Here is a 24,485-nt window from a genome sequence, read left to right as displayed (position 1 = left end):
AATATGTACTTGTTCTCCCTTATTAATGTTTTTCCTCTTTTTTTACCCATTGACTTGCATGGGTTTTCATCTACTTTGTTTTTCAAGTCCTTACTGGTCAGTCAGTTTATGCCCAACAGCCACCAAACACTCACTGAATGGTGATCTGACCCCCACTTGCCTTCTTGTCTGGAGGACTGGGAGGACTTTGTCTGGGCTGTAGGAACAATTGTTGCACTTTATTTTAGTGCAACTTTGTTTAAGTTCTAGGACTGGAGGTACTATTGCTGCACTTTTGTGAGTTATTTCTTCTTGTTGTCAGCACTTATTTAACTTACATATTATCTTCTTTAGTAAATTCAAGTTCAACTGAAAAGTAAGTAGCCATTTGATGCCCAAAGAAGGAGAAAAGTGGGATTTATATAGCAGCAAATACACAAGCAAATGAAAAAAGATCTTCACCACAACACATATGGAGCATTTATAAAAACATGCGTCAAATAAATAATGTGTTTTGTGTGTTTGTTTGCATTTTCTTACTGTTAGTTTCAATGTGTTAAACACTCTCAGCCATCATGATTCTGACAGTACCTTAGTGAAATGAAGACAATTATAGAAACAACTTTGTTTTGTTTATTTGACTTGTTTTGCAGATTGTCTTATAATAATTTCTTGCTAAAAAAGCACAATACATGATTAGAGGAGATGTAAACAACAGAGCAGCTCCAACCCCAAAAATCAAAACACTACATAGATCACTGAATTGATGCAAACATTTGCAAACATTTTTCCATATTTTAACAAAACTGCTCAGCGGAGCAACAATAAAATATAATCTAAAGCATGTCCTTCCTTTATTGAAAATTGTGGTTTATTATGTTACATGATCATATTAATTGTTAACCCCCCCACCACTATCACTACTATTGCACCATACGCGATATACAGTAGCTTGCTCAAACCTCAAGTAATAGCAACATAAAACAATATATTGAAACAGAGACGTTTAAGGGAACAAAAAAAGATAAACAAGTAAAATTCTGATGAAAAATAAGTAGATAAGATGGCTATTGTTAAACAACAATCAGTACGATATTTATCTTGGCCATTTGTTTGTTTGTTTGTTTGTTTATTCCAGGGCTCAATGATTTCCTGTTGACTCATTATTCATCCTGCACCTCAGTACCAGCACACTGTCAGGCGGTTAGGATCTGCTGCCACGTTAAAATATGCCGACACTGGCGTGGACATGAGATCAGAGCTCATAGTGTGAATATGTGACATGTTGTCTGCATCATAGAAGGAGACCTTCTTGGATGGGCAGTTTAGGTAAATCCCAATCTTTCGAGGTCTGCCTCCAAACGTTAGCTCTGTGATTATATTTCGACTACAGGTGGTATATTTTTGGCCATCATATGTTAGGAAATAATCTTTTACCCCCAGTTCCCAATAGTTCCTTTGTCCAACCTCGACTTCCCAGTAATGCTGCCCTGAGATGAACTCGTTGACACTGATTACATGATCTGTGCTTACGGGAGACTTTTTGAGATGCTGTCCAGGAGATGTGTGCCAGATCCTCCAAATACTCCAGTGGAATGAACAAGAGTGGAGGCTGTGGGTTGGCCCGATGTTGAGGTAGAGTGAGCAACAGCGAAGGCTGTGGGATGGCTCAATGTTGAGGCGGGGCGGCGAAAAAGAGTGAAGGCTGTGGGTTGGACTGATGTTGAGGTAGAGGGAGCAACAGCGAAGGCTGTGGGATGGCTCAATGTTGAGGCGGGGCGAAAAGAAGAGGTTTTGGACACTGGAAATGACAAGTGTGATTGAGCTTGGTTGGCTTGTTGGTTGGTACATAACAAACTTTTCCCATCATCAGACACAGTTATAGTCGCACTGTTGCTTTTCAGTGACAGCTTTTCTTCTCGGGGTTGGATCACCTGGAGCATCTCTTTCCACATTAAGAACTGCAGGTGACTTTCATAAGGCCCCAGAGAGAGAGATGTATTCACCACTTCTGCTCTTCTGCTTCTGACTCAGCAATTTTTAAGTTTCACTTTCCTCAGAAAGCCACACCCTATCACTTAAAGCTGTCACCCACTTTAGTTTTTATTCCAAATTTTAATGACCAGATAATCAGATAATTACCCAAAACAACACATTAGTGCTCTAACAGATTTAAAGTTCACTTCTGCAGACTGAGAAGTGTAATATAACACCCCAGCGTTATATTACAACAAAATGGGAGGACTGTCTGGGCTGTAGGTACAAGTTATTTCTTGTTGTTGTCAGCACTTATTTAACTTACATATTATCTTCTTTAGTAAATTCAAGTTCAACTGAAAAACAAGTAGCCATTTGATGCCCAAAGAAGGATAAAAGTGCCCTGACAGTGTAGCACCAAGGCAATTCAAAACTTACATAACATACATAAAACGTAAAAATGTATGAATATAAAATGTAAAAGAAACATATATGTAGAGAACTGAAAAGACACAAATATGATTTATATAACAGCAAATACACAAACAAATGAAGAAAAATCATCACAACACATATGGAGCATTTATAAAAACATGCATCAAATAAATAATGTGTTTTGTGCATATGTTTGAATTTTCTTACTGTTAGTTTCAATGTGTTAAACACTCTCAGCCATCATGATTTTGACGATACATTACTGAAATGAAGACAATTATAGAAACAACTTTGTTTTGTTTATTATTTGATTTGTTTTGCTTACAATACTTTCTTACTAAAAAGGCACAATACATGATTAGATGAAATGTAAACAACAGAGCAGATCCACCACCAAAAAATCAAAACACTACATAGATCAATGAATCAGTACAACATGAGTTTGCAAACATTTTTCCATATTTTAACAAAACTGCCCAGCTGAGGAACAATAAAATATAATCTAATGCATGTCTGTCATCTATTGTAAATTGTGGTTTATTATGTTACACGGTTATATTAATTGTTAACCCCCCCACCACTATCACTACTATTGCACCTCATACGATATACAGTAGCTTGCTCAAACCTCATGCAGGGAAGTAATAGCAACATAAAACAATATATTGAAACAAAGGTGAGTTTAAGAGAACAAAAAAGATAAACAAGCAAAATTCTGATGAAAAGTAAATAGATAAGATGGCTATTGTTACACAACAATCAGTATGATATTTATCGTGGCTGTTTGTTTGTTTGTTTATTCCAGGGCTCAATGATTTCCTGTTGGCTCATTATTCATCCTGCATCTCAGTACCAGCACACTGTCAGGCGGTTAGGATCTGCTGCCACTTTAAAATATGCCGACACTGGCATGGACATGAGATCAGAGCTCATAGTGTCAATATGTGACATGTTCTCTGCATCGTAGAAGGAGACCTTCTTGGATGGGCAGTTTAGGTAAATCCCAATCTTTCGAGGTCTGCCTCCAAACGTTAGCTCTGTGATTATATTTCGACTACAGGTGGTATATTTTTGGCCATCATATTTTAGGAAATTATCTTTTACCCCCAGTTCCCAATACTTCCTTTGTCCAACCTCGACTTCCCAGTAATGCTGCCCTGAGATGAACTCGTTGACACTGAATACATGGTCTGTGCTTAAGGGAGACTTTTTGAAACGCTGTCTTTGAGATGTGTAGAGTTGGCTGTATTCATAATCTTCATAATAGTTATATTGCTTCGTTTGTTGGTTGGTACATAACAAACTTCTCCCATCATCAGACACAGTTATAGTCGCACTGTTGCTTTTGAGTGACAGCTTTTCTTCTCGGGGTTGGATCACCTGGAGCATCTCCTTCCACATGAAGAACTGCAGGTGACTTTCATAAGGCCCCAGAGAGAGAGATGTATTCACCACTTGGAGATCATCTGCTCTGGGCCTGAATAAATCTTCTGGAGTCGTGCTGTAACTCTCAGTCCAGCTCTTTAAGAACCTCTCAGGGTCGGTAATATTCAGAACCGATGTCACCTTTCCCTCCAGCTCTCTGCTCTCAGACAAAGCTGTTTCTATAGCATTTAATCTCTTGCTCATTTTCTCAACAGCGTCTTCCTCTTTGTGTTTCAGGTCTTTCTTGATCTCATCTTCTTTCTTCCTCAGAAACTGGTGCATCTCCTCAAACTGGCTGCAGATTTGGGTCATCAGCTGATGAGACTCCTCCTTGGTTTTTGTTATTTCTTCCCTTTGTGAGTTGGCTTGGCTCTCTATGGCATGGATATCAGCAGGAAGGTTCTCTATACCCTTTTCCATCTCCTGCCTCAGAGATGCTGCTGCTTCTTTGATTGGTTTGAACTTGTGTCCTTCATGCCTCTCCCCATCGCGGCATATGATACAAGTTAACTGCTGATCTGTGACGCAGAACAGTTTCAGCTTTTCATCGTGTTCAGGGCACAACCACTCAGCCACCTGTAAAAATAAATAATATATTAGTAGAAAACTACTACTACTAGTACATGATGATGCTGATACAAAGCAGTGGCAATGGCTGAGTACAGCCTCTTTGAGGCTATGATGCTAAGTGCTACCGTCAGCATGCTAACATGCTGTTAATGACAATGGTAACATGCTGATGTTAACTTTTACCATGTTCACTATCTAAGTTTAGGGTAATAGTGAGGCAGCATTTGCTAACACCAGTGGTAACACACTCTAGCAGTCCAGCAGCTGCTAGAATGTGGTAACGTCTCATTATCTCCTTTGTCCCTCTTATTGTCTCCTTCTGGTTAATTTGTGGTAGATTACAAACAATAATTTCATTTTTATCAGCCAAGCTATCGGCATGAGTCTATGGATGGCGATGTCAGTCTCTTGGACGCTCGGTCTGTCCACCACTTTGGTCCAGACTAAAGTATCTTAAAACTACTGGATGGACTCCTATGATATTTTGTATGGATGAATTCATCCCACTTTTGTTGATCCCATGACTTTTCCTCAGTTGATACTTGTAGTTTTGAGTGAAATATCTTAACAACTATTTAATGGATTGCCATGAAATTTGATTCAGATATGTCCCCCTCAGGATAAATTGCAGTAACTTTGTGATCCTGAACTTTCATGTACAGTACCACCATAATCAGGTCAAAATTTCTATATGTCCAGTACTTTGGTTTATACCTGCAAACTAATGACATTGTTATTACACTGAGCCAGGAATGCAGCGCTTACTGGTGAAGCCAAGAGCCTTACAACTTCCTCAAAAACTTTCTCCTCAAAGACCACTTTAGTGAGGTTGGGGGAAATCATGCCTATCAGACTACAGCTAGTGTTGTTGATTTTCTTGCTGAGGTTTGATACCAACATGGGTGTTTGATCATTTTTTCTGTGGTGCAGGAAAATAGAATAAGTTACCATTGCATTGTCAAAACATAAGTAACCACCACAGTTTTAGAAAGTCCATGAAATTGTGGCTTATAGGAAACTCGGCGACATTTGGGTCAGATAGACCTCATCAGTCATTAACTACTTTTCCACTCTTTGCTTCGATAGCAGAAACAGTCTGGCATTACTTTTATGTTTCTTTTTTAATGTGACATATTCAGAATGTTTTCTTCATCATCCAACTAAATAGCAAAAAATACTCACTCTACACTTAAGTCATATATAATACTTCTTATATGTATTTTAATGTGTGTTAGCATTATATGTGAAAATTATTTCTAGTGTTTCTACATCTTTTTATTCTGTTGTATGATTACAGGCTGTCGTTTACATTTCACTTGGTTAAATATGAGTATTTTTCTGTCCCTAAAGCAGAAGTTTTCTCCAGGTACTCGGTATCACTATTTCATTTCATATCATATGAAGTACTTCATTCATGGTTCTTGTGATGTTGCTCGTAATTAACAACCCCGCCTCTTTCACATGAACACGCTTGTAGCTGGAAAATGCAGAGTTGACTGAGCTGGTTGATAACCAGCTTGGTGGTACTGGTTATCAGGACGGCCATTAGGCTCAGTGAAGCCAGATAACAAATGGATATTCTGGGTATGTTGAACTTGCTTCGAAGTACAGGCCTCAGGACTTCTGCATCAATGCTATCTTCACCATAGGAGCAAAACGAAAATAAGTCTTGGAGTTTGTTGTGTTGTAGTTGACATTTAGATGTGTGTGACATGAGGCCCTCGGTCTCACTGTGTCAAATAAACAATAAGCACCAAAACAACACCTTGCTCATAGTTTTTCATTTTGATGCATGTATATATCCAGTTGTTTTAAATATTTCTGGCGGTACTCTCATGTATTTGGAGTGAGATAAGCTGGTCTATACAAGAAAACCTAAAACCTTTTTGTTATGTTAGAAAAAATTCACACCCAGTACTGCCTAATCAACAAAATGTTAAGTCCCATTCTATTTACGTATTTACTCTGAATAGCCCATCGATACTTTTTAAAGCACTGGAATTTGCTTTTGATGAATGACAGGTCTTTAATAATGAAGGCTGGCTGATATTGACGGTCTGATGCACCTTGCACTGTTTACAGTTTAGTGTAACACTGACTGCAATCACAGAAATATAATATATGAGATTAAAACACGACATATTATATTATACATTACAACAAACGGCAACACAGGTGTGAGGTATACAGAATATACACAACATCAAAAAGGCCCAATAAACATTGGCCTCTGTCATCGCTTGATAGGCTATAACACATAACTACAGTGCGTTGCAGCATAAATACCACCAACATACCTCTGCTCTCTCACTTCTGTGCTCTTTCTCCATCTTCTCAGCTTCTTTAGCCTTTTCAGCGAGGCTTTTCAATACATGGTTTGTTTGAATGGATTCTGTGAGGACAAATGTCTCTGTCAGACACTGTGGGCACTGTGGCCTTGTGTTCAGAACATCTATAATACATGTTCTACAGAAAGAGTGGCCGCAGTGAAGAGTCACAGGATCAGTGAAGATAGTCAGACAAATACAGCAACTCAACTCCTCTAAGTAAAAAACAGACGCCATAGCTCGTTTTTCTGCCACGTTCTTCTTCTCATGTTTTCTTCTGATTGCCACTGACTCAGCAATTTTTAAGTGTCACTTTCTTCAAAAAGCCACACCCCATGTTTTAGAGCTGTCACTCACTTTAGTTTTCATTGCAAGTTTTAATAACCAGATAATCAGATAATTAGCCAAAACAACACATTAGTGCTCCAAAAGATTTAAAGTTCACTTCTGCAGACTGAGGGTAAATATGAATGTTTCCAATTTCTTAACCTGCACTTTCTAGGACCAATAAGATTCAGAAGCACTCAGAGAAGTGTAATATAACATCCCAGCGTTATATTACAACAAAATGGGAGGACTGTCTGGGCTGTAGGTACAAGTTATTTCTTGTTGTTGTCAGCACTTATTTAACTTACATATTATCTTCTTTAGTAAATTCAAGTTCAACTGAAAAGCAAGTAGCCATTTGATGCCCAAAGAAGGATAAAAGTGCCCTGACAGTGTAGCACCAAGGCAATTCAAAACTTACATAACATACATAAAACGTAAAAATGTATGAATATAAAATGTAAAAGAAACATATATGTAGGGAACTGAAAAGACACAAATATGATTTATATAACAGCAAATACACAAGCAAATGAAGAAAAATCATCACAACACATATGGAGCGTTTATAAAAACATGCATCAAATAAATAATGTGTTTTGTGCATATGTTTGAATTTTCTTACTGTTAGTTTCAATGTGTTAAACACTCTCAGCCATCATGATTTTGACGATACATTACTGAAATGAAGACAATTATAGAAACAACTTTGTTTTGTTTATTATTTGATTTGTTTTGCTTACAATACTTTCTTGCTAAAAAGGCACAAAACATGATTAGATGAAATGTAAACAACAGAGCAGATCCACCACCAAAAATCAAAACACTACATAGATCAATGAATCAGTACAACATGAGTTTGCAAACATTTTTCCATATTTTAACAAAACTGCCCAGCTGAAGAACAATAAAATATAATCTAATGCATGTCTGTCATCTATTGTAAATTGTGGTTTATTATGTTACATGGTCATATTAATTGTTAACCCCCCCCCACCCCACCACTATCACTACTATTGCACCTCATACGATATACAGTAGCTTGCTCAAACCTCATGCAGGGAAGTAACAGCAACATAAAACAATATATTGAAACAAAGATGAGTTTAAGAGAACAAAAAAGATAAACAAGCAAAATTCTGATGAAAAGTAAATAGATAAGATGGCTATTGTTACACAACAATCAGTATGATATTTATCGTGGCTGTTTGTTTGTTTGTTTATTCCAGGGCTCAATGATTTCCTGTTGCCTCATTATTCATCCTGCATCTCAGTACCAGCACACTGTCAGGCGGTTAGAATCTGCTGCCACTTTAAAATATGCCGACACCGGCATGGACATGAGATCAGAGCTCATAGTGTCAATATGTGACATGTTCTCTGCATCGTAGAAGGAGACCTTCTTGGATGGGCAGTTTAGGTAAATCCCAATCTTTCGAGGTCTGCCTCCAAACGTTAGCTCTGTGATTATATTTCGACTACAGGTGGTATATTTTTGGCCATCATATTTTAGGAAATTATCTTTTACCCCCAGTTCCCAATACTTCCTTTGTCCAACCTCGACTTCCCAGTAATGCTGCCCTGAGATGAACTCGTTGACACTGAATACATGGTCTGTGCTTAAGGGAGACTTTTTGAAACGCTGTCTTTGAGATGTGTAGAGTTGGCTGTATTCATAATCTTCATAATAGTTATATTGCTTCGTTTGTTGGTTGGTACATAACAAACTTCTCCCATCATCAGACACAGTTATAGTCGCACTGTTGCTTTTGAGTGACAGCTTTTCTTCTCGGGGTTGGATCACCTGGAGCATCTCCTTCCACATGAAGAACTGCAGGTGACTTTCATAAGGCCCCAGAGAGAGAGATGTATTCACCACTTGGAGATCATCTGCTCTGGGCCTGAATAAATCTTCTGGAGTCGTGCTGTAACTCTCAGTCCAGCTCTTTAAGAACCTCTCAGGGTCGGTAATATTCAGAACCGATGTCACCTTTCCCTCCAGCTCTCTGCTCTCAGACAAAGCTGTTTCTATAGCATTTAATCTCTTGCTCATTTTCTCAACAGCGTCTTCCTCTTTGTGTTTCAGGTCTTTCTTGATCTCATCTTCTTTCTTCCTCAGAAACTGGTGCATCTCCTCAAACTGGCTGCAGATTTGGGTCATCAGCTGATGAGACTCCTCCTTGGTTTTTGTTATTTCTTCCCTTTGTGAGTTGGCTTGGCTCTCTATGGCATGGATATCAGCAGGAAGGTTCTCTATACCCTTTTCCATCTCCTGCCTCAGAGATGCTGCTGCTTCTTTGACTGGTTTGAACTTGTGTCCTTCATGCCTCTCCCCATCGCGGCATATGATACAAGTTAACTGCTGATCTGTGACACAGAACAGTTTCAGCTTTTCATCATGTTCAGAGCACAACCACTCATCCACCTGTAAAAATACATAGATAAATAAATAATCTGTTAGTAAATGCAACAGCTATAATAAAAGATGATCATACTTTACAAATAGAAAAAACAAAAACTACTACTACTAGTACATGATGATGCTGATACAAAGCAGTGACAGTGGCTGAGTACAGCCTCTTTGAGGCTGTAATGCTAAGAGCTACCGTCAGCATGCTAACATGCTCTTAATGACAATGGTAACATGCTGATGTTTAGCTTTTACCAATGTTCACTCTTAGTTTAGGGTGTTAGTCAGGTGGCATTTGCTAACACCAGTAGTAACACACTCTAGTGGTCTGGCAGCTGCTGGAATGTGGCAACGTCTCATCATCTCATTTGTCCCTCTTATCATCTCCTTCTGGTTAATTTGTGGTAGATTACAAACAATAATTTCATTTTTATTACCCACACTATAGGATAATATTTTGATTTATACTTGTAAACTAATAACCTTCCCACCAGCCTCAAAGTTATTACACTGAGCTAGGAATACAGTGTTTACTGATGAAGCCAAGAGCCTTACAACTACAACTTCCTCCTCAAAGACCACTTTAGTGAGGTTGGGGGAAATCATGCCTATCAGACTACAGCTAGTGTTGTTGATTTTCTTGCTGAGGTTCAAGACCAACATGGGTGTTTGATCATTTTTTTCTATGGTGCAGGAAAATAGAATAAGTTACCATTGCATTGTCCAAACATAAGTAACCACCATAGTTTTAGAAAGTCCATGAAATTGTGGCATATGGGAAACTCAGTGTGTGAGCTCATCATCCTACTTAATTTAAATGTTACATATTTTTCTTGTTTGATTGGTAGTGATTTTGTTGTTGACGATATACATTGTATTTGTAATCTGGATTTGATGATTGTATAATGTCATCTAGGCACCTGGGACCACATGCATAAAACTGTGTGTATGCACAAAGACAGAAATATGCATATGCATTCTTTTCGTCAGATTTATAAAGCGGTGCATGCATGGTTCTGTTTTATACATTTAGTCATTGTGGAATTGGGTGCACGTGCACGAGCCTCATTTCCACTCCCACAATTATCCATAAATGGATGAAGACACGCCCTTAACCAGCCATTTTCATATCAATTCACTGCCTGTTTCACCAGTCTGTACACCTGTCAGTGAAACAAAGGGGAAAGAAGAAGTGCAGTTTCACAGATTGTGTTGCAACAGCCAGCTTCTCCAACAGTAGAATCGTTGTCATTGCGGCTCTTTATGGCATCCATAATTCATCCCATGGACTGTAAACCATTGTTGGCAGTGATATCTCAGAAATGTAATCAATCATTAGTATATAGCTCTCTTATCTAAACCAACTTTACAAGATGTATCACAAATAAAAAGAATATTAAGAGCAAAATAAAATGTTGACTATGTTTTTACCATAGACTGTATGAAAATATGGACGTAGTTACCGTGACGTCACCCGTTGGTTTCTGAAGAGCGGTTTTGAGGCTCAAAGTGAGCCGCTCCGGCCATCGCCATTTTGGAAGTACGTGACTCTACCTAACCTCCAGCCAATCAAAAATGGGCAAAGAGGCGGGCCGAATGGCTGAAACAAGCCACCTAGCGGCTGGCGGACCTGTCACTCAAAGCAGCCATGTCCTTCATTATGCAGAACTTTACGACTTAATAAAATTTAAACGGGTGAATTATAAACAAATACACCCCTCATACAGTTGTCATGAAAGGGGAAATTAGCTATAGAGACCAAAAACATTTTTTGTATCAGGCTGTAAACACGTTTATTTCTGCTCTAAATTTGGGCATTTTAACATGGGGGTTTATGGGGATTAACTCGCTTTTGGAGCCAGCCTCAAGTGGCCATTTTTCAGCCCCGGAGGTTGCCGTTTGGGTTCATACCTTAATAGATGGGCCTTTGATTGGCATTTTACAGATCTCTGCGTAAACGTAAAAAAATATCACACAATCAGTGTAGGTGGTTACCATCGTCTCTCACCTTATATTTCACCTCATCACATCACCCATCATCGCTTTGGAAAAAAATGCATACGCATGGTCTAGAGAATGCATGAGATGCACACTTTCTCACCGCACATTCTGTTTATAAATACCAGGTTATGTGCAGGAAATGGCGTGTGGATGGTTTATGTACGTGCGCATCGTTTATGCATGTGGCCTGGACTTCTGCATCATTACTATCTATTGTGTTGTGGTTGACGTGTGTGATATGAGGTCATCTGTCTTACTGTGTCAAATGAACAAAACTAAGAAGCGCCAAAAACAACACCCTGATCATAGTTTTTCATTTTGATGTATGTATTTATCCAATTGTTTTAAATGTTTCTTAAAGTGAATTTGGAGTGAGATAGCTTCTCTATAAAACCTTGCTTATGCAAAAAAAACAACCTATAACCTTTTCATGTAAAAAAACAAAACAAAAAAAAAAAACAATCAACAAAATATTAAGTCCCATTCTATTTACACATTTACTTTGAATACTTATCGGATGCTATAAATCTAAGGCACTGGAATTTGCTTTTGACGAATGACTAATGATGCACTCTGGCCGGCTGATAATGAGCGTTGACGCACCTTGCACCATTTACAGTTTAGAGTAACACTGACTGCAGACACACAAATATAATATATGAGATTAAAACACAACATATCATATATTACAACAAAGGGCAACAAAGGTGTGAGGTATACAGAATATAAACGACATCAAAAAGTCCTAATTAACATCTGCCTCTGTCATCGCTTGATAGGCTATAACACATAACTATAGGATGTTTCAGTATAAATATCACCAACATACCTCTGCTCTCTCACTTCTGTGCTCTTTCTCCATCTTCTCAGCTTCTTTAGCCTTTTCAGCGAGGCTTTTCAATATATGGTTTGTTTGAATGGATTCTGCGAGAATCGACGTCTCTGTCCGACACTGTGGGCATTGATGCTGTGAGTTCAGAATTTCTGTAATACATGTTCTGCAGAAAGAGTGGCCGCAGAGAAGAGTAACAGGATCAGTGAAGATAGTCAGACAAATAGAGCAACTCAAATCCTCTGAGCAAGAAACAGACGCCATAGCTCATTCTCCTCCTTTGCTCTGATTGCCACTGACTCGGCAATTTTTAAGTTTCACTTTCCCCAGAAAGCCACACCCTATCACTTAAAGCTGTCACCCACTTTAGTTGTCATTCCAAGTTTTGATGACCAGGTAATCAGATAATTACTAATTCTGCAAAGTGAGGGTAAAAATGCATGTTTCTATTACTTAACTTTCACTTTCTAGGACCAATAGGATTCAGAAGCACAAAGAGAAGTGTAATATAACACCCTAGTAGCCACATGTTGAAGCTGCTGGTTGGATCAGACATAATCCCGGGAATATCTCTGCAGCACATCAGAATATGAGTAATGTAGTTCATTATGTTTAAGTTATTAATTGGTATTGTAACGAGTGTCCTGGGTTCACCTAACTGTGTAAACTTTACAAGAAAATAATAAACGGGATGTTTTCACATGGTCCAGCAGCAACTGCTTCCCTTTTTTTGCATCATGCATGTATAATAAGAGCTGGATACCAAAAAATGGCGCCCATTCAGTCCTATCAGAATTGCTTGCCTGGCGCACACGCCACGTTGTGCGGCCCACTGAATATGTGCAATGGTGTTTCCCCTGCTGGCAACTCAGAGGGACACAATACCTCGCATACAGAAGCATGTAATAAAACCAAGCAGCAACAGCCGGGGCTGAAAAATGGAGTAAGGTCCAGCTGCAGCCTTGGAAAAATAAGGCCAACATGGAAGTGCCAAAAACTGCAGTTCCCTGAATGGCCACTGGAGGGTGGCTCCAAAAGCGAGTCAATCCCCATAGACCCCCATGTTAAAATGACATACTTTACAGCAGAAATAAACATGTTTACAGCCTGGTACAAAAAATGGTTTTGGTCTCTATAGCTAATTTCCCCATTCATGACAACTGTACGGAGGTGAATTTTTATATCCATTCAAATTTTATTAAGGCTTAAAGTTATGCATAATTAAGAGTGTGGCTGCTTTGAGTAACAGGTGGGTGCCGTCACAGGCAAGTCACTACCACGTCCACAACATCGGTTACGTGACATAACCATGGCATAACCCCAGATTCACAGAGTATAGGCTTAGGCGTAGCCATCGCTATTCTGTGTGTTTTCAGTTCATGAAAGTTAATTGCTACATTTTGGTCGCCTAAAAAAGTCTTGTTCAGCATTTGGTTTTACTAAAAGTCCCTCTAAGGAGTCGGATGTTCAGTTTTTTTCCAGTAAGTACATTTTGTTTTAATGGTTTTAGGCCTGTTTTTCGCAATTGAAAATTAGCATTAGCATTATCATTATCTCAGTTAACCATAGACTGTAAATGCACCATGCTAACCAAGCTAGCAGCTAGCGTTAGGGTCAGTTTCACTCTCTTGTCCAAATATGGCTTCTGGCCCCAAAAATCCAAGATGGCAACAGTCGAAATGCAAACTCGAGGCTTCAGAATGGGAGTCTACAAACTAATGGGTGAGGTCATCGTGGCTACGTCCATTATTTTTTACAGTCTGAGTAAAATATAAAACAGTTTGTTACAGTATTGTTTAACGTTACCTTAACAAGTGTATCTATTTAGTACTTGGGTTCTATTTGTGTGTATTTATTTAGACTTTTATTTATTTAGAGTGCAGCCTGAGTACACTCTCAACAATGCACTGCACTGCTTTGATTATCATTTACTTGTACTTGAAGTTTCAATCAGTGATGTTTTCTCTTATTATATACATCTGTTTAGTAGAGTGGCATTTTTTAGTTCAGAGATTGGTTCAAACAAATGAACAGCAGTCCGCAGTTGGATTAATACCTTCAACCAGCCAACCTCCTCCAAATTAAGATTTGTTGGCATATATATGTCATCTGAACTGCACCACTGCTCTGGGTCAGAATTACTACAGTCACTAGACAAGATGAGATCTGTCACTCAAACTTAACTATAAGTTTTTGGGTGACTGACATTATTACCTACAAACTTATAGTCACAGTTGCTGCTGCAGAGAAGAGCTTTTCAAAGCTTAAACCTATCAAGACCTACTTGAGGTCTACAATGACCAAAGAGTGTCCCAGTGGACTTGTAGTTTCAAGTATAAATCATGAGGTGTCTCAGAGTCTGTCCTTTGTTAATGCCATGGATGACTTTACCTAAAAGAAGGCCAGGTGTGTGTATTTTTAAAAGAAAAAGTAGCAAAGTTGCACCAAACCAACTTTCACATGTCCCACTTGATAATGACAGGTGTGCTTACAGTTTTATACAGCTTTATGTAGCATAGCATATGTACTTGTTCCCCCATAATGTTTTTCTTCTTTTTTTTACCCATTGACTTGCATGGGTTTTCATCTGGTTTGTTTTTCAAATCCTTACTGGTCAGTGAGTTTACGCCTGACAGCCACCAGACTTCATGTGCTACCTCAGGCCATGCCACCAAACAGTCACTGAATGGTGATCTGACCCCCACTTGCCTTCTTGTCTGGAGGACTGGGAGGACTTTGTTTGAACTGTAGGTACAATTGTTGCACTTTATTTTAGTGTGAGTTCATTTGTTTAAGTTCTAGGACTGGAGGTACTATTGCTGCACTTTTTAAAGTTATTTCTTATTCTTATAATTTTTGCAAGCACAATTGTAGTTATTTTAACTTATTTAACTTACATATTATCTTCTTTATTAAATTCAAGCTCAATTGAAAAGCATGTGGTGTTGTAGTTTTGGGGAGTGATGTGAGTTTGGGCTGGCGGCGGTAGAATGGGGCTCTAATCTAACATCTCGCTTAGGGCACCGACATAGACAGGGCCGGCCCTGATCCCTGTTAATAGCCTTTGGACCCATTTCTAATCAAACTTATTAGACAGTAATCTTTGGGACCAAGATTACACCCTGTGCATGTCACCCTGTGCAGCATCGGGGCTCATTGGCTCATTTTAAATAGTTTTTGGACAACAACTGAGGTTCACAGCACAGAGGAATAAGATATATCAGGTTTTGGATACACACACAATATCTTGGCACATTATATTTGTTGACAATAAGAAAAATATAGAAAATCACCAGATTTATTTCTTCATTATTAATTGACGCATTTATTCATGTTACAATCTTATTATAATGGGACTGACATTAAAATTAGAAAACATGATATACTGGAGATAGAGAACTGGATAAATGTTTAAATTTTGGGTGAAAAAATGTGAGACATGACATTTGTATCACAGAATAAGATCATGTCTCTGTTATGCAATTTTACAAATATTTGAAATATTCCAGCCCTCATGTGGACTTGCCAGGACAGAACGTTGTCAGCGGATTCCTGATAATCCACTGAAAACATGGAGGTTTTGTCTTGATAAAGGAAACGCTTGACCAAGCCTGAGAAAACGTTGTCTGCTGGTCTCATTATTGTACCCTGCACTCACTCTGCTATCTCCCCATTTGATTTTCCTCCGTTCACTCATGTTTGCTTTGTAATGTTGGTGATCTCAGAAATAAAACTTACTCCTGCTTTTGCTGTCATTGTGAGTAACTCAGGATAAGAGTGTCAGCTAAATGGCTAAACTGCAAATTTAACTCAATGTGGACAGACTTACAATGTGTTAAGTGTTATATGTATCAGTCAGCTTACCAGCCAAACAATGGTTGTATTCACGGCAGAAGAGAGGCAGATTGTATCTGTTTAAATGTATTTAAGCTTTCTCTCCTTGCTGTAAGTGGCTCTGGATAAGAGTGTCAGCTAAATGCCTAGATAGTCAAGAGGGAAAGGTGCCACATTTGATCGTAGAGAAGGAAAGGCACTGCAATCCCAAGCAAATGGTGTTACACAGAAAGTGGACTTTATTTGTATAGTAAAAGTCCTTCCTACACAGTCATTTACTTTCAGTTCTTAATCTATTACATATTATAGTTAGACAGTGATGGGATAATTTAGTTAATATGACAAGTAATATTTCTCTCAAATTTTTTGGTATAAATACTGATCATCATCTTTAGTTACGACCATCTGAAATTTAACAACTACTGTCTAGTTTGACATTCAATTTGCCTTTTATTCATGATTTCTAGATGATGATTCCTCATGCTTTCAATGGCACATTGACCATTTCTCTGGCATAACCATGAGGTCTATGCATGAAGTCAAAATTTCCACCTGTACACAAGAGAAGTCAAAACATAATGGGCTCATTGAACATAAGTTCAAGCAACTAAAAAGGGTAAGGCAGGCAATATTCTACATTTTTATTGTTGTCAACAAATCCCATGAAAAGACCAAAACTAACAATGAATTGGTCCAACTAACAAATATTGTCTGCGAGAAGCTGATATATCTTATTCCTCTGTGCTGTAGGCCTCCATTGTTGTCCAAAAACTATTAAAAACACATCAACGAGTAACACTGTTGCACCGGGTGACATGTTCCTTCATTTCATTTCAATGACCACACACACAGTGCCTCGCTGTTTAGGAAATTACTGAGCCTTTAAAAAAAATGAAATTATGTGTTTGTGAGCTGCTTTTAAAGATTTACATATTCAGAACCAATGGACTTGGAGCTGAGTGCCAGGGAAGTTACAAAGTATAGAAGGGTCAACAAACACAGTTTTGGATGTAGTCTTTTCATGGGATTTGGTGACAATTAGGGCTGCAACTATTATTTTCCTTATTGATTAATCTGTTGATAATTTTCTTGATTATTCATTTGGTCTATAAAATGCTAGAAAATGGTTAAATATGTCCAAGATGCAACCTAAAATGTCTTGTTTTGTCTCGACCAACAGAATACAACCCAAAGATATTCAGTCTATAATAGAGGACTTAAGAAACCTGAAAATATTCACATTTGAGAAGCTGGGACCAGAGAATTTTTGGCAATTTGACAAATCTATTAATGACTAATCATTGCAGGTCTACTGACAATAACAAAAGAATAGAATAACACCAGCTTTTAGCCTTGAAGGTTAGGGAAACATTGTGCTCATGGCTAAAATGAATCAACTGTTGGTGGGAGACAAGCTGTGAACTGCAGTGACTGTATAATCAGGGTGTATACTCCTCAGGATGTTACATAACAGCACACAGGCAGAGGTACGTGGATGATTCCTGCTGCGTGTATGAGGGAGACCTTGATGCAAGGCTGGGCACCTGACCCTTTTGTCCCTGTCTCTTTGGCTTCCTCTCTGCTTCCTCATGACAGGATGAGGAACTGGGACACGTTGTTCTTTTCAGGGACAGCTCACAAAAAGCAGCTCAGGCTGCAACGATGCACAGTACATTTACATTATACACATTAGTCATTTAGGTGTAGGTCTTATCCAGAGTGACTCACAAAGCAACAATAGACCAATGTCTTCTTATGCAAATGTATAAAAGAGACCGGACTGTAAGGGGGTAATTAGTAGATAGTGCCAATTGTTAATATTATAGACCATCAACTTTTGAGGTTTATTTCAAGCAAAGTATCACAAAGAGATATCAGTTCAGAATACATTCAATTTCAGCTTCATCTAGGACTCAAGGATATAGCAAGCTCGAGGTAAAAGAGGGGAAATGCTGCACAAGATGACTGATTTAAAGGACTCTGTAAATTTTTTCAAGTGGGTCTTAAAACAACCATCAGGTGTCTAAATGAACAGTGAAAGAGGTTTTCCTCGCTGTAATCATTCCTGTTCATACTGGCTATTAAAAGATCTCTTTCAAATGTGCTTTCAATGCAAGTGATGGAGGCCAAAATCAAAATCAACTCAGTCATTTTGTGCAATGTAATGCAATAAACATGAAGTGTACAGAGATAAGACAGGAATTCAATCTATGGTATCTTTAGATGCCAAAAATATTTTAAAAAATAGCACCACCTAGTGGTCACCAGCAGTTGGTACAACTCATTATTTACACAATGCCCTCTATGTTTTAGGGGTTTCATTCCACTTTTACTGATACTCTCAAAACATTTTGGTGATTAATACATTTTATGAATGGAAAGCACTTGAAATTGTACAGTTTGAGACAAAACTGAACTTCTTAAAGTGACAGAAACTGAATGTTGTAATACAGTGATATTGATATCAAACAAAAACACATCTCTAAATACAACTTAAAACTGTCATAAGGCTACATAAACATATCAATGGCAAGATTTTGTGGAGTGACAAGCACAAATGTTTTGTGGGCTCAGTTATAGTCACAGTCCAGCTTCTTCTAATCTGGTCTTTTAAACAGTGTCAGGTGCACATAATTGGAACAAATCAAGCGCTGTCATTGATATGGAACACATACAGTAGAAGAGATTACATGGAAACCATGCGGTCTTACATTAACACAAGAGATATTAGAGAAAAAAAGATTTTGTTTTTAACGTAATAAAAAGCACACATTAATCAATAAATCATGATGAGGTGGATTATAAGGAATTCATTACAATTGACAATGAATATGAATTAAATGTGCAAACAGCATAAATACACACAGTATATGTGTGTGTGTGTGTGCAAGAGAGAGGGACTGATTAATAAACAGAGTTTTGTTTGCAGAAAAATTTGTTTTGCAAGTCTTATTCAGGTCAGCTAGACCTATTGTTCAGCTCCTTCTCACACATCCAATAGTACTGTGTTTGACAAGCATCCAGGAACCAGTGTGACGAAGCTTGGTCAACATATGCACAGCTGTTGGACTGACTGCTCCAAGCATGAGGCTTCCAATTCTTCCAGTTACTACAAAACAACAAAAAACACTGTTTTGGTGAATTTGGTGGTTGAATATATTTGTCTGTATACTGTATGTATATATGTGTTAGCTCTGTGATAGACTGGCAACCAGTCCAGGGTGTACCCTGCATTTCACCCAATGCATGATGGAATAGGCTCTAACTGGCAGGACAGGTTCACAGTTTTTGAAGTCTGTCTTAAAACAACAGTCAGGTGTCCATATAAGCAGTGAAAGAGGTTTTCCTCCATTCCTCCTGTTCATAATGGCTGTTAAACGATCATTTTGTGCAAAAAATGCATTTAAAAGCTGATCTGAAGCTTATATTCAGCTTCAGCAGTCTGAATTAGTCATATCAAGTGGATATCTGACACATTTACAGTCTTTTTAGCATCAAATTCCCTCTTTATGTTTCCTCGGACAGTGTTTCCCTGTTGAGCTGTGGTCAAGTCAATTTAAGTCAGTTTTATTTATATAGCGCCAAATCACAACAGAAGTTATCTCAGAGCACATTTCAAATAGAGCAGGTCTGGACCGTACTCTTTAATTTACAGAGACCCAACATTCCCCCATGAGCAAGTACTTGGTGACAGCAGCAAGTCCCCTTTGACAGAAAGAAACCTTGAGCAGAACCGGGCTCCACTTGGGCAGCCATCTGCCTTGATTGCAGTGGAAGTACAGTAACAAAAAGAGGGACTTTGGAGATAGAGAGGGACTCATTTGGATGGCTGAAGCTTCATATCAGCTTCAGTTAAACTTAAATGCACAGAAGGAGGACTGCGGATTTTGCCCACATCGCTTACATTGTAAGTGCATTATGAAGGGATCCTCTAATGGTCAGTAGGAAGAATGATTATGGCAAGAAAAAACAATTTCAATGTTCATGGGCTCTTGACTATTGTTTTAAGACAGATATGAAAAATTGTGAACTTGTCCTTTAAGTCAAAATGAAACAAATAGAAACCTTGTGGCATCTAATCTGCTGGAAATTCATTACAAGGGACCCTAAAGCTATGACCCAAACATCTCCAATTATTCCTTTTTTTTTCTGAATTGTATGGGCAAGTGTTTTTACTCTGCGTCCTTTGAGGCACCCATATTCATCTGTTTATATACCTGCTTATCTTATGGACTTCCAGACCAGCAACATCCTCAGTGCCTGTCACTGATGCTATTAGAATCAACCATCAAAGCATCGATTTGGTGATTTGTAGGTCAAAAGAAGTCTAGTTAAAATCTGGGGCACATTTGGTTGAAAGATGTAAGTTTTTAGATGTCTAAGTTTCATTTAACTGTTGTTTCAATAGAATTGAAGTGTCTAAATTTCAATGTGTAGTTAGAACTAGTCTCAATTTGTGCCTGTGGGTCACAGAGATAACCATCAGTTTCTCTAAAAGATAATTAGCCAGCAATGTTGAAAAACACATGAAGGATACTTTTTTCCCAAGTTGTGACTCACTTTCCTATCTAGGTAGTTGTGCTGCCATATTTATTTTGATTTGGAAACAGAGGTGCAACTTGGGAAGTGGGCTAAGAAAGAATAACAGTAAGTACACTTGCAAACATCACCAGTTAATTATCTTGTAGAGAAACCAAAGAATACCTGTGTGACTCTTAGGTATGATAATACACTAGAAGCACAAACTGGGCCAACTTTAAAACATGCTTCACAATGTAATAAGGTGTGAGTGTGCCGAAACTTATCATTTCATCATCATTTTATACATAATTATTCAAAAAGCCTTACGGGAAAGTCAGTTGGCTGTGGTCCACCCATGTCCACGAGCGCGTCAATGTGTCTTTTCGATGGCTCAAGCCAATCCACATTTGGACAGAACCTCCAAAAATACGGACAACCTTCTGTTGGGAAGGAATTGATTTTGAAATGCTTTATGAGTTGGGGTAAGCGAGGGGTGTCGCAGTCAAATTTAGACAGAGAGGACAGGAAGAGGCAAGACAGGATGAGATGAGACAAAGGTATGGTGAAATTGGAACAATTAGAAGGGTTCTTAATCTGCTAGCTGCTTCAACAGTGCCTTGATGGCTGCAGGGAAATACAGAATATAAAGTATGTATAAGAAAATCATAAATACCTCTTCCACTTGGTCATTTAAAATCACCAAATGAGCTCCTTTTTCCATACAGTCTCGTTTGGCATACATCCAGTTTTTTCTCATGTAGGAACGCTGGTAACAGTTGGACATGTATTGCCACCATCCCTGGGGACAGCTTGAGTATTGTGCTGTTTAGGTACAGGACAGGACAAAAGAGGACAAGATGGAACAGGACGGGGCAGAAAACAAGGCACGGCAAGACAACACAGGACATAAGTCAAGGCAGGACAGGGCAGGAGAGGAAAGGAGAAGACAGGACATAAATTACAGGACAGGACAAGACATGATAGGACAGGCCAGGAGTAGAAGGACAGATGACAAGTCATGGTAGGATAGGTTAATGCAAAACAGAAGAAAAAAAGACAGAACAGAACATAGTATGACAGCACAAGACAGGACATAAGACAAGGCAGGACAAGATATGACAGCACCAAGCAGGAAATCCAACACAGAATAAAGGAATAAAAACCATTCAAAATGTCAAGATTCTTGCAAATGTGCACATTATTTTTGCTTAAATAAGCCTGGAAGAATGAAGAAGGGTTACAGGATATGGCTGGTGATTTTCTATATTTTTCTTATTGTTCGTTAGCTTGTTGTGCGACGTATCACAACCTCTTGACTCTATACTGACATTCTTTGAGAAATTAAGTACAAAGTCAAGAGGTTGGGATACGTCGCACAACAAGTTCCCAATGTTCCCACACATGCTCAGTTGTGTCTGCCATACTGGGAATACTCTCAGATGACTGAAAACATGATCCTTGTTTTTACTCTTTGGAGACATTTCTAAACACACTACTGTGCTCGAAACTCTTCGGTGGAACAGTGGAAACATCTACCCAAACTCCCTGTAAAACCACAATTTGTTGTTTTAACAGATTAAACAAATAAGACACAACAAATTAATTAGTGAGCTTCGGGGGTGTTGGTGGGAATATTTTTGCTGTATTGACAAACCCAGGCTCACTGTTTCCCTCTGTATCCAGTCTTTATACTGTGCTAAGCTAATCACCTCCTTGCTCAAGCTCTGTACTTTAAGCACATAGTATCGAATTATGCTTTTAAGGAAAGTCTTAATGTAGTCCCTTGGAATCAGTCTCAGCGCCCTGCCGTTAGGTGAAGGAGATAACCAACAAGTTTACATAGTAATGCAGCTAACGGTAGCCTAAAAGAATTAGTCACAGCTGGAATTATGGACATTAACTGTAAGAATGCAAGTCCCACTTAAGTATCAACAGAAATACTCACTGAAAAATCTCTTATGTTGGGTAACACAAATAAAAAGTGGAGATGGGAACAACATTAGTTCAACTTTAGGGAGTTATTTATTGGGATCCAGCTTTGATTAAATTAGTCTAATTTGTTCTTGAGGGAGGTAGTGATTTTGGGTTTCCATTTTGCATGTGTAATTTTGTTTTTGGATTGCCAGTTCACAAGGACTGATTACTTGGTGATAGTGAAGATAAGACTGCAATATTTGTCAGTTTATCAGGAATATTAACTGTTGATAGGTTGTCTATAATACATACATATACATACATAAATATTGAGACATTGGAGGGTAAAGTCCCTGCATGTTTCGAAGACAGACAGTACAAGCCTCAAGCAAAAGACCAGCTCTCGCAAACAGGAAGGATCAGATAAGGAATCCCTATCTCCTGCATGGTCACCAAACCAACCCATTGACCCAAACCGCCTTTGATCCTTCAAGCTACACAAACCAGCAAGAAGGGAAGACCAATTCACATTGTATGATTTGATAGTACCATTTGGGATTGGCTAGGATGCACCTTCTGGGCAGGCAGACCGAAACTTTAAAAAAGTGTCTTATCTGAGACTCTAGGCTGCTTTGGGCTGCTGCTTTTTGCTGGCTGCTGGTTTCTTCTTGCTTTTGTCTTTGTCTTCTTGCTTTCTGTCATGCCAGTGGAAAGCTTGCATTTTGCTAGTCTCAAAATGTGACTCAGAACAATAGGAGGTGAAACCTCAGAATCTAGAGTCACAAGTTGAGGGTCAAGCCTAGGAGAGTATGAGAGTATAAACCAGGAGCTCTCTTCCAATGGGAACTTTTCAAGTCTGGACTGGTCGACTCACTCATCATTACAAGATCCAGACTCCAGCTCCTCATCCCAGCACTACAGACCCCGTTCTCCACAAGAAGCCACCCGAGGGAACAAGCAAATATTCGTACAAAACCTTCATCCACTTGCTTAAACCTTGGTGCTTTCATGATTTGTAATTTCAATTGGCAATTCAGAACTAAGTTGTACCGTTGATTTGACTCATTGCTTCTCAGGTAACAGTCATCTCATCTGTTTATCAGGTCTTTCATACCAGCTACACAATAGATAACTCTGCATCATGCATTCGAATCATTCACTAGCCATAGCTTTATGTGCCAGTTTCCCTTTCCCTCTTGTTTGTAAAATGTTTCAGTGTTTACTACTTGTAGCTATAGTATTAGTAATAAATGTGTAATTGTAAATAATATGTAATTAAAGTGGACTTGTTTGTGTTTTCTTGTGCTTGCATCTCAGTAACTTAACATTAAAAGACTTATACCCTTGCAAAATCATAATTAAGATTAATAACAATGATAATTCTAATTGATCTCTCTTGTGTGGCCAACAAGAAGGACTATTTCCTTATTATTATACCTACTCTAATATGAGTTATGTCACTGGACGAATAATTTCATGTTGGAGTTGTGCACAATAATAACTCATAATTCCCCCATAAAATCATAAAGCTATTTGAGTGCACAAATTCCTACAAATATAGCAACCCAGTAACAAATGCATTTATAATATTTTGCCACAGCTAATGTACTGAAGTGTGTGCAAAACCAAGTGGCATGGAAATAGTGGTTAATTTATTGCATATACAGGAAGCATTAGATGTGTGCACCATGCTCAACATTGCCTTTGCAGACGAAAGACTGGATAGGAAATCTACCGGCTTTTAGGGTGAAGAAAATATGAAAAAATATTTTCTGTAGCATTTCAAAACAGTCAGACAGAAGATTCACTTCTGTCCGACTCTGCAACATTGCATAGCTGGACTCAAGCCGGATTCAAGTTTCACATGAAATGTCAAGTTTCACATGAAATCTGCAGTGTTACTCAACTGGTGTGTTTATGGTTTTTTGCTGTG

General features: G+C 38.5%; 1 protein-coding gene and 1 long non-coding RNA gene across 2 annotated transcripts; both read right to left on the bottom strand.

The window, feature by feature from the left end:
• Nucleotides 1-599: 599 nt before the first annotated feature.
• Nucleotides 600-12,665, bottom strand: LOC122988119. The gene is made up of 5 exons (XM_044360279.1): nt 12,281-12,665; nt 8,318-9,465; nt 6,684-7,020; nt 3,253-4,392; nt 600-1,836 (listed from the first exon to the last, which is right to left on the bottom strand). Exons 1-5 carry the CDS (start codon nt 12,545-12,547, stop codon nt 1,159-1,161), a joined length of 3,570 nt encoding a protein of 1,189 aa, XP_044216214.1. The 5' UTR covers nt 12,548-12,665; the 3' UTR covers nt 600-1,158.
• A 5,541-nt stretch (nt 12,666-18,206) lies between these two features.
• Nucleotides 18,207-21,856, bottom strand: LOC122987693. Its single transcript, XR_006404560.1, has 3 exons — nt 21,312-21,856; nt 20,966-21,078; nt 18,207-19,226 (listed from the first exon to the last, which is right to left on the bottom strand). It is a non-coding gene; the product is annotated as an uncharacterized LOC122987693 (long non-coding RNA).
• Between the last annotated feature and the right edge of the window lie 2,629 nt (nt 21,857-24,485).

Source organism: Thunnus albacares, chromosome 8, assembly GCF_914725855.1.
Source record: "Thunnus albacares chromosome 8, fThuAlb1.1, whole genome shotgun sequence".
NCBI lineage: Eukaryota > Metazoa > Chordata > Actinopteri > Scombriformes > Scombridae > Thunnus > Thunnus albacares.
This window is presented reverse-complemented; position numbering and strand designations above follow the sequence as displayed.

Bases quoted from the DNA above. Each gene is read 5' to 3' on its own strand.
- LOC122988119 (XM_044360279.1), bottom strand. From the start codon at position 12,547: ATGGCGTCTGTTTCTTGCTCAGAGGATTTGAGTTGCTCTATTTGTCTG. The intron at 9,466-12,280 runs GTATGTTGGTGA...GTATTTTTACAG, and splicing joins ACAGAAGTGAGAGAGCAGAG to GTGGATGAGTGGTTGTGCTC. The intron at 7,021-8,317 runs GTACTGAGATGC...AAGAAAGTGACA, and splicing joins AACCGCCTGACAGTGTGCTG to CTTAAAAATTGCTGAGTCAG.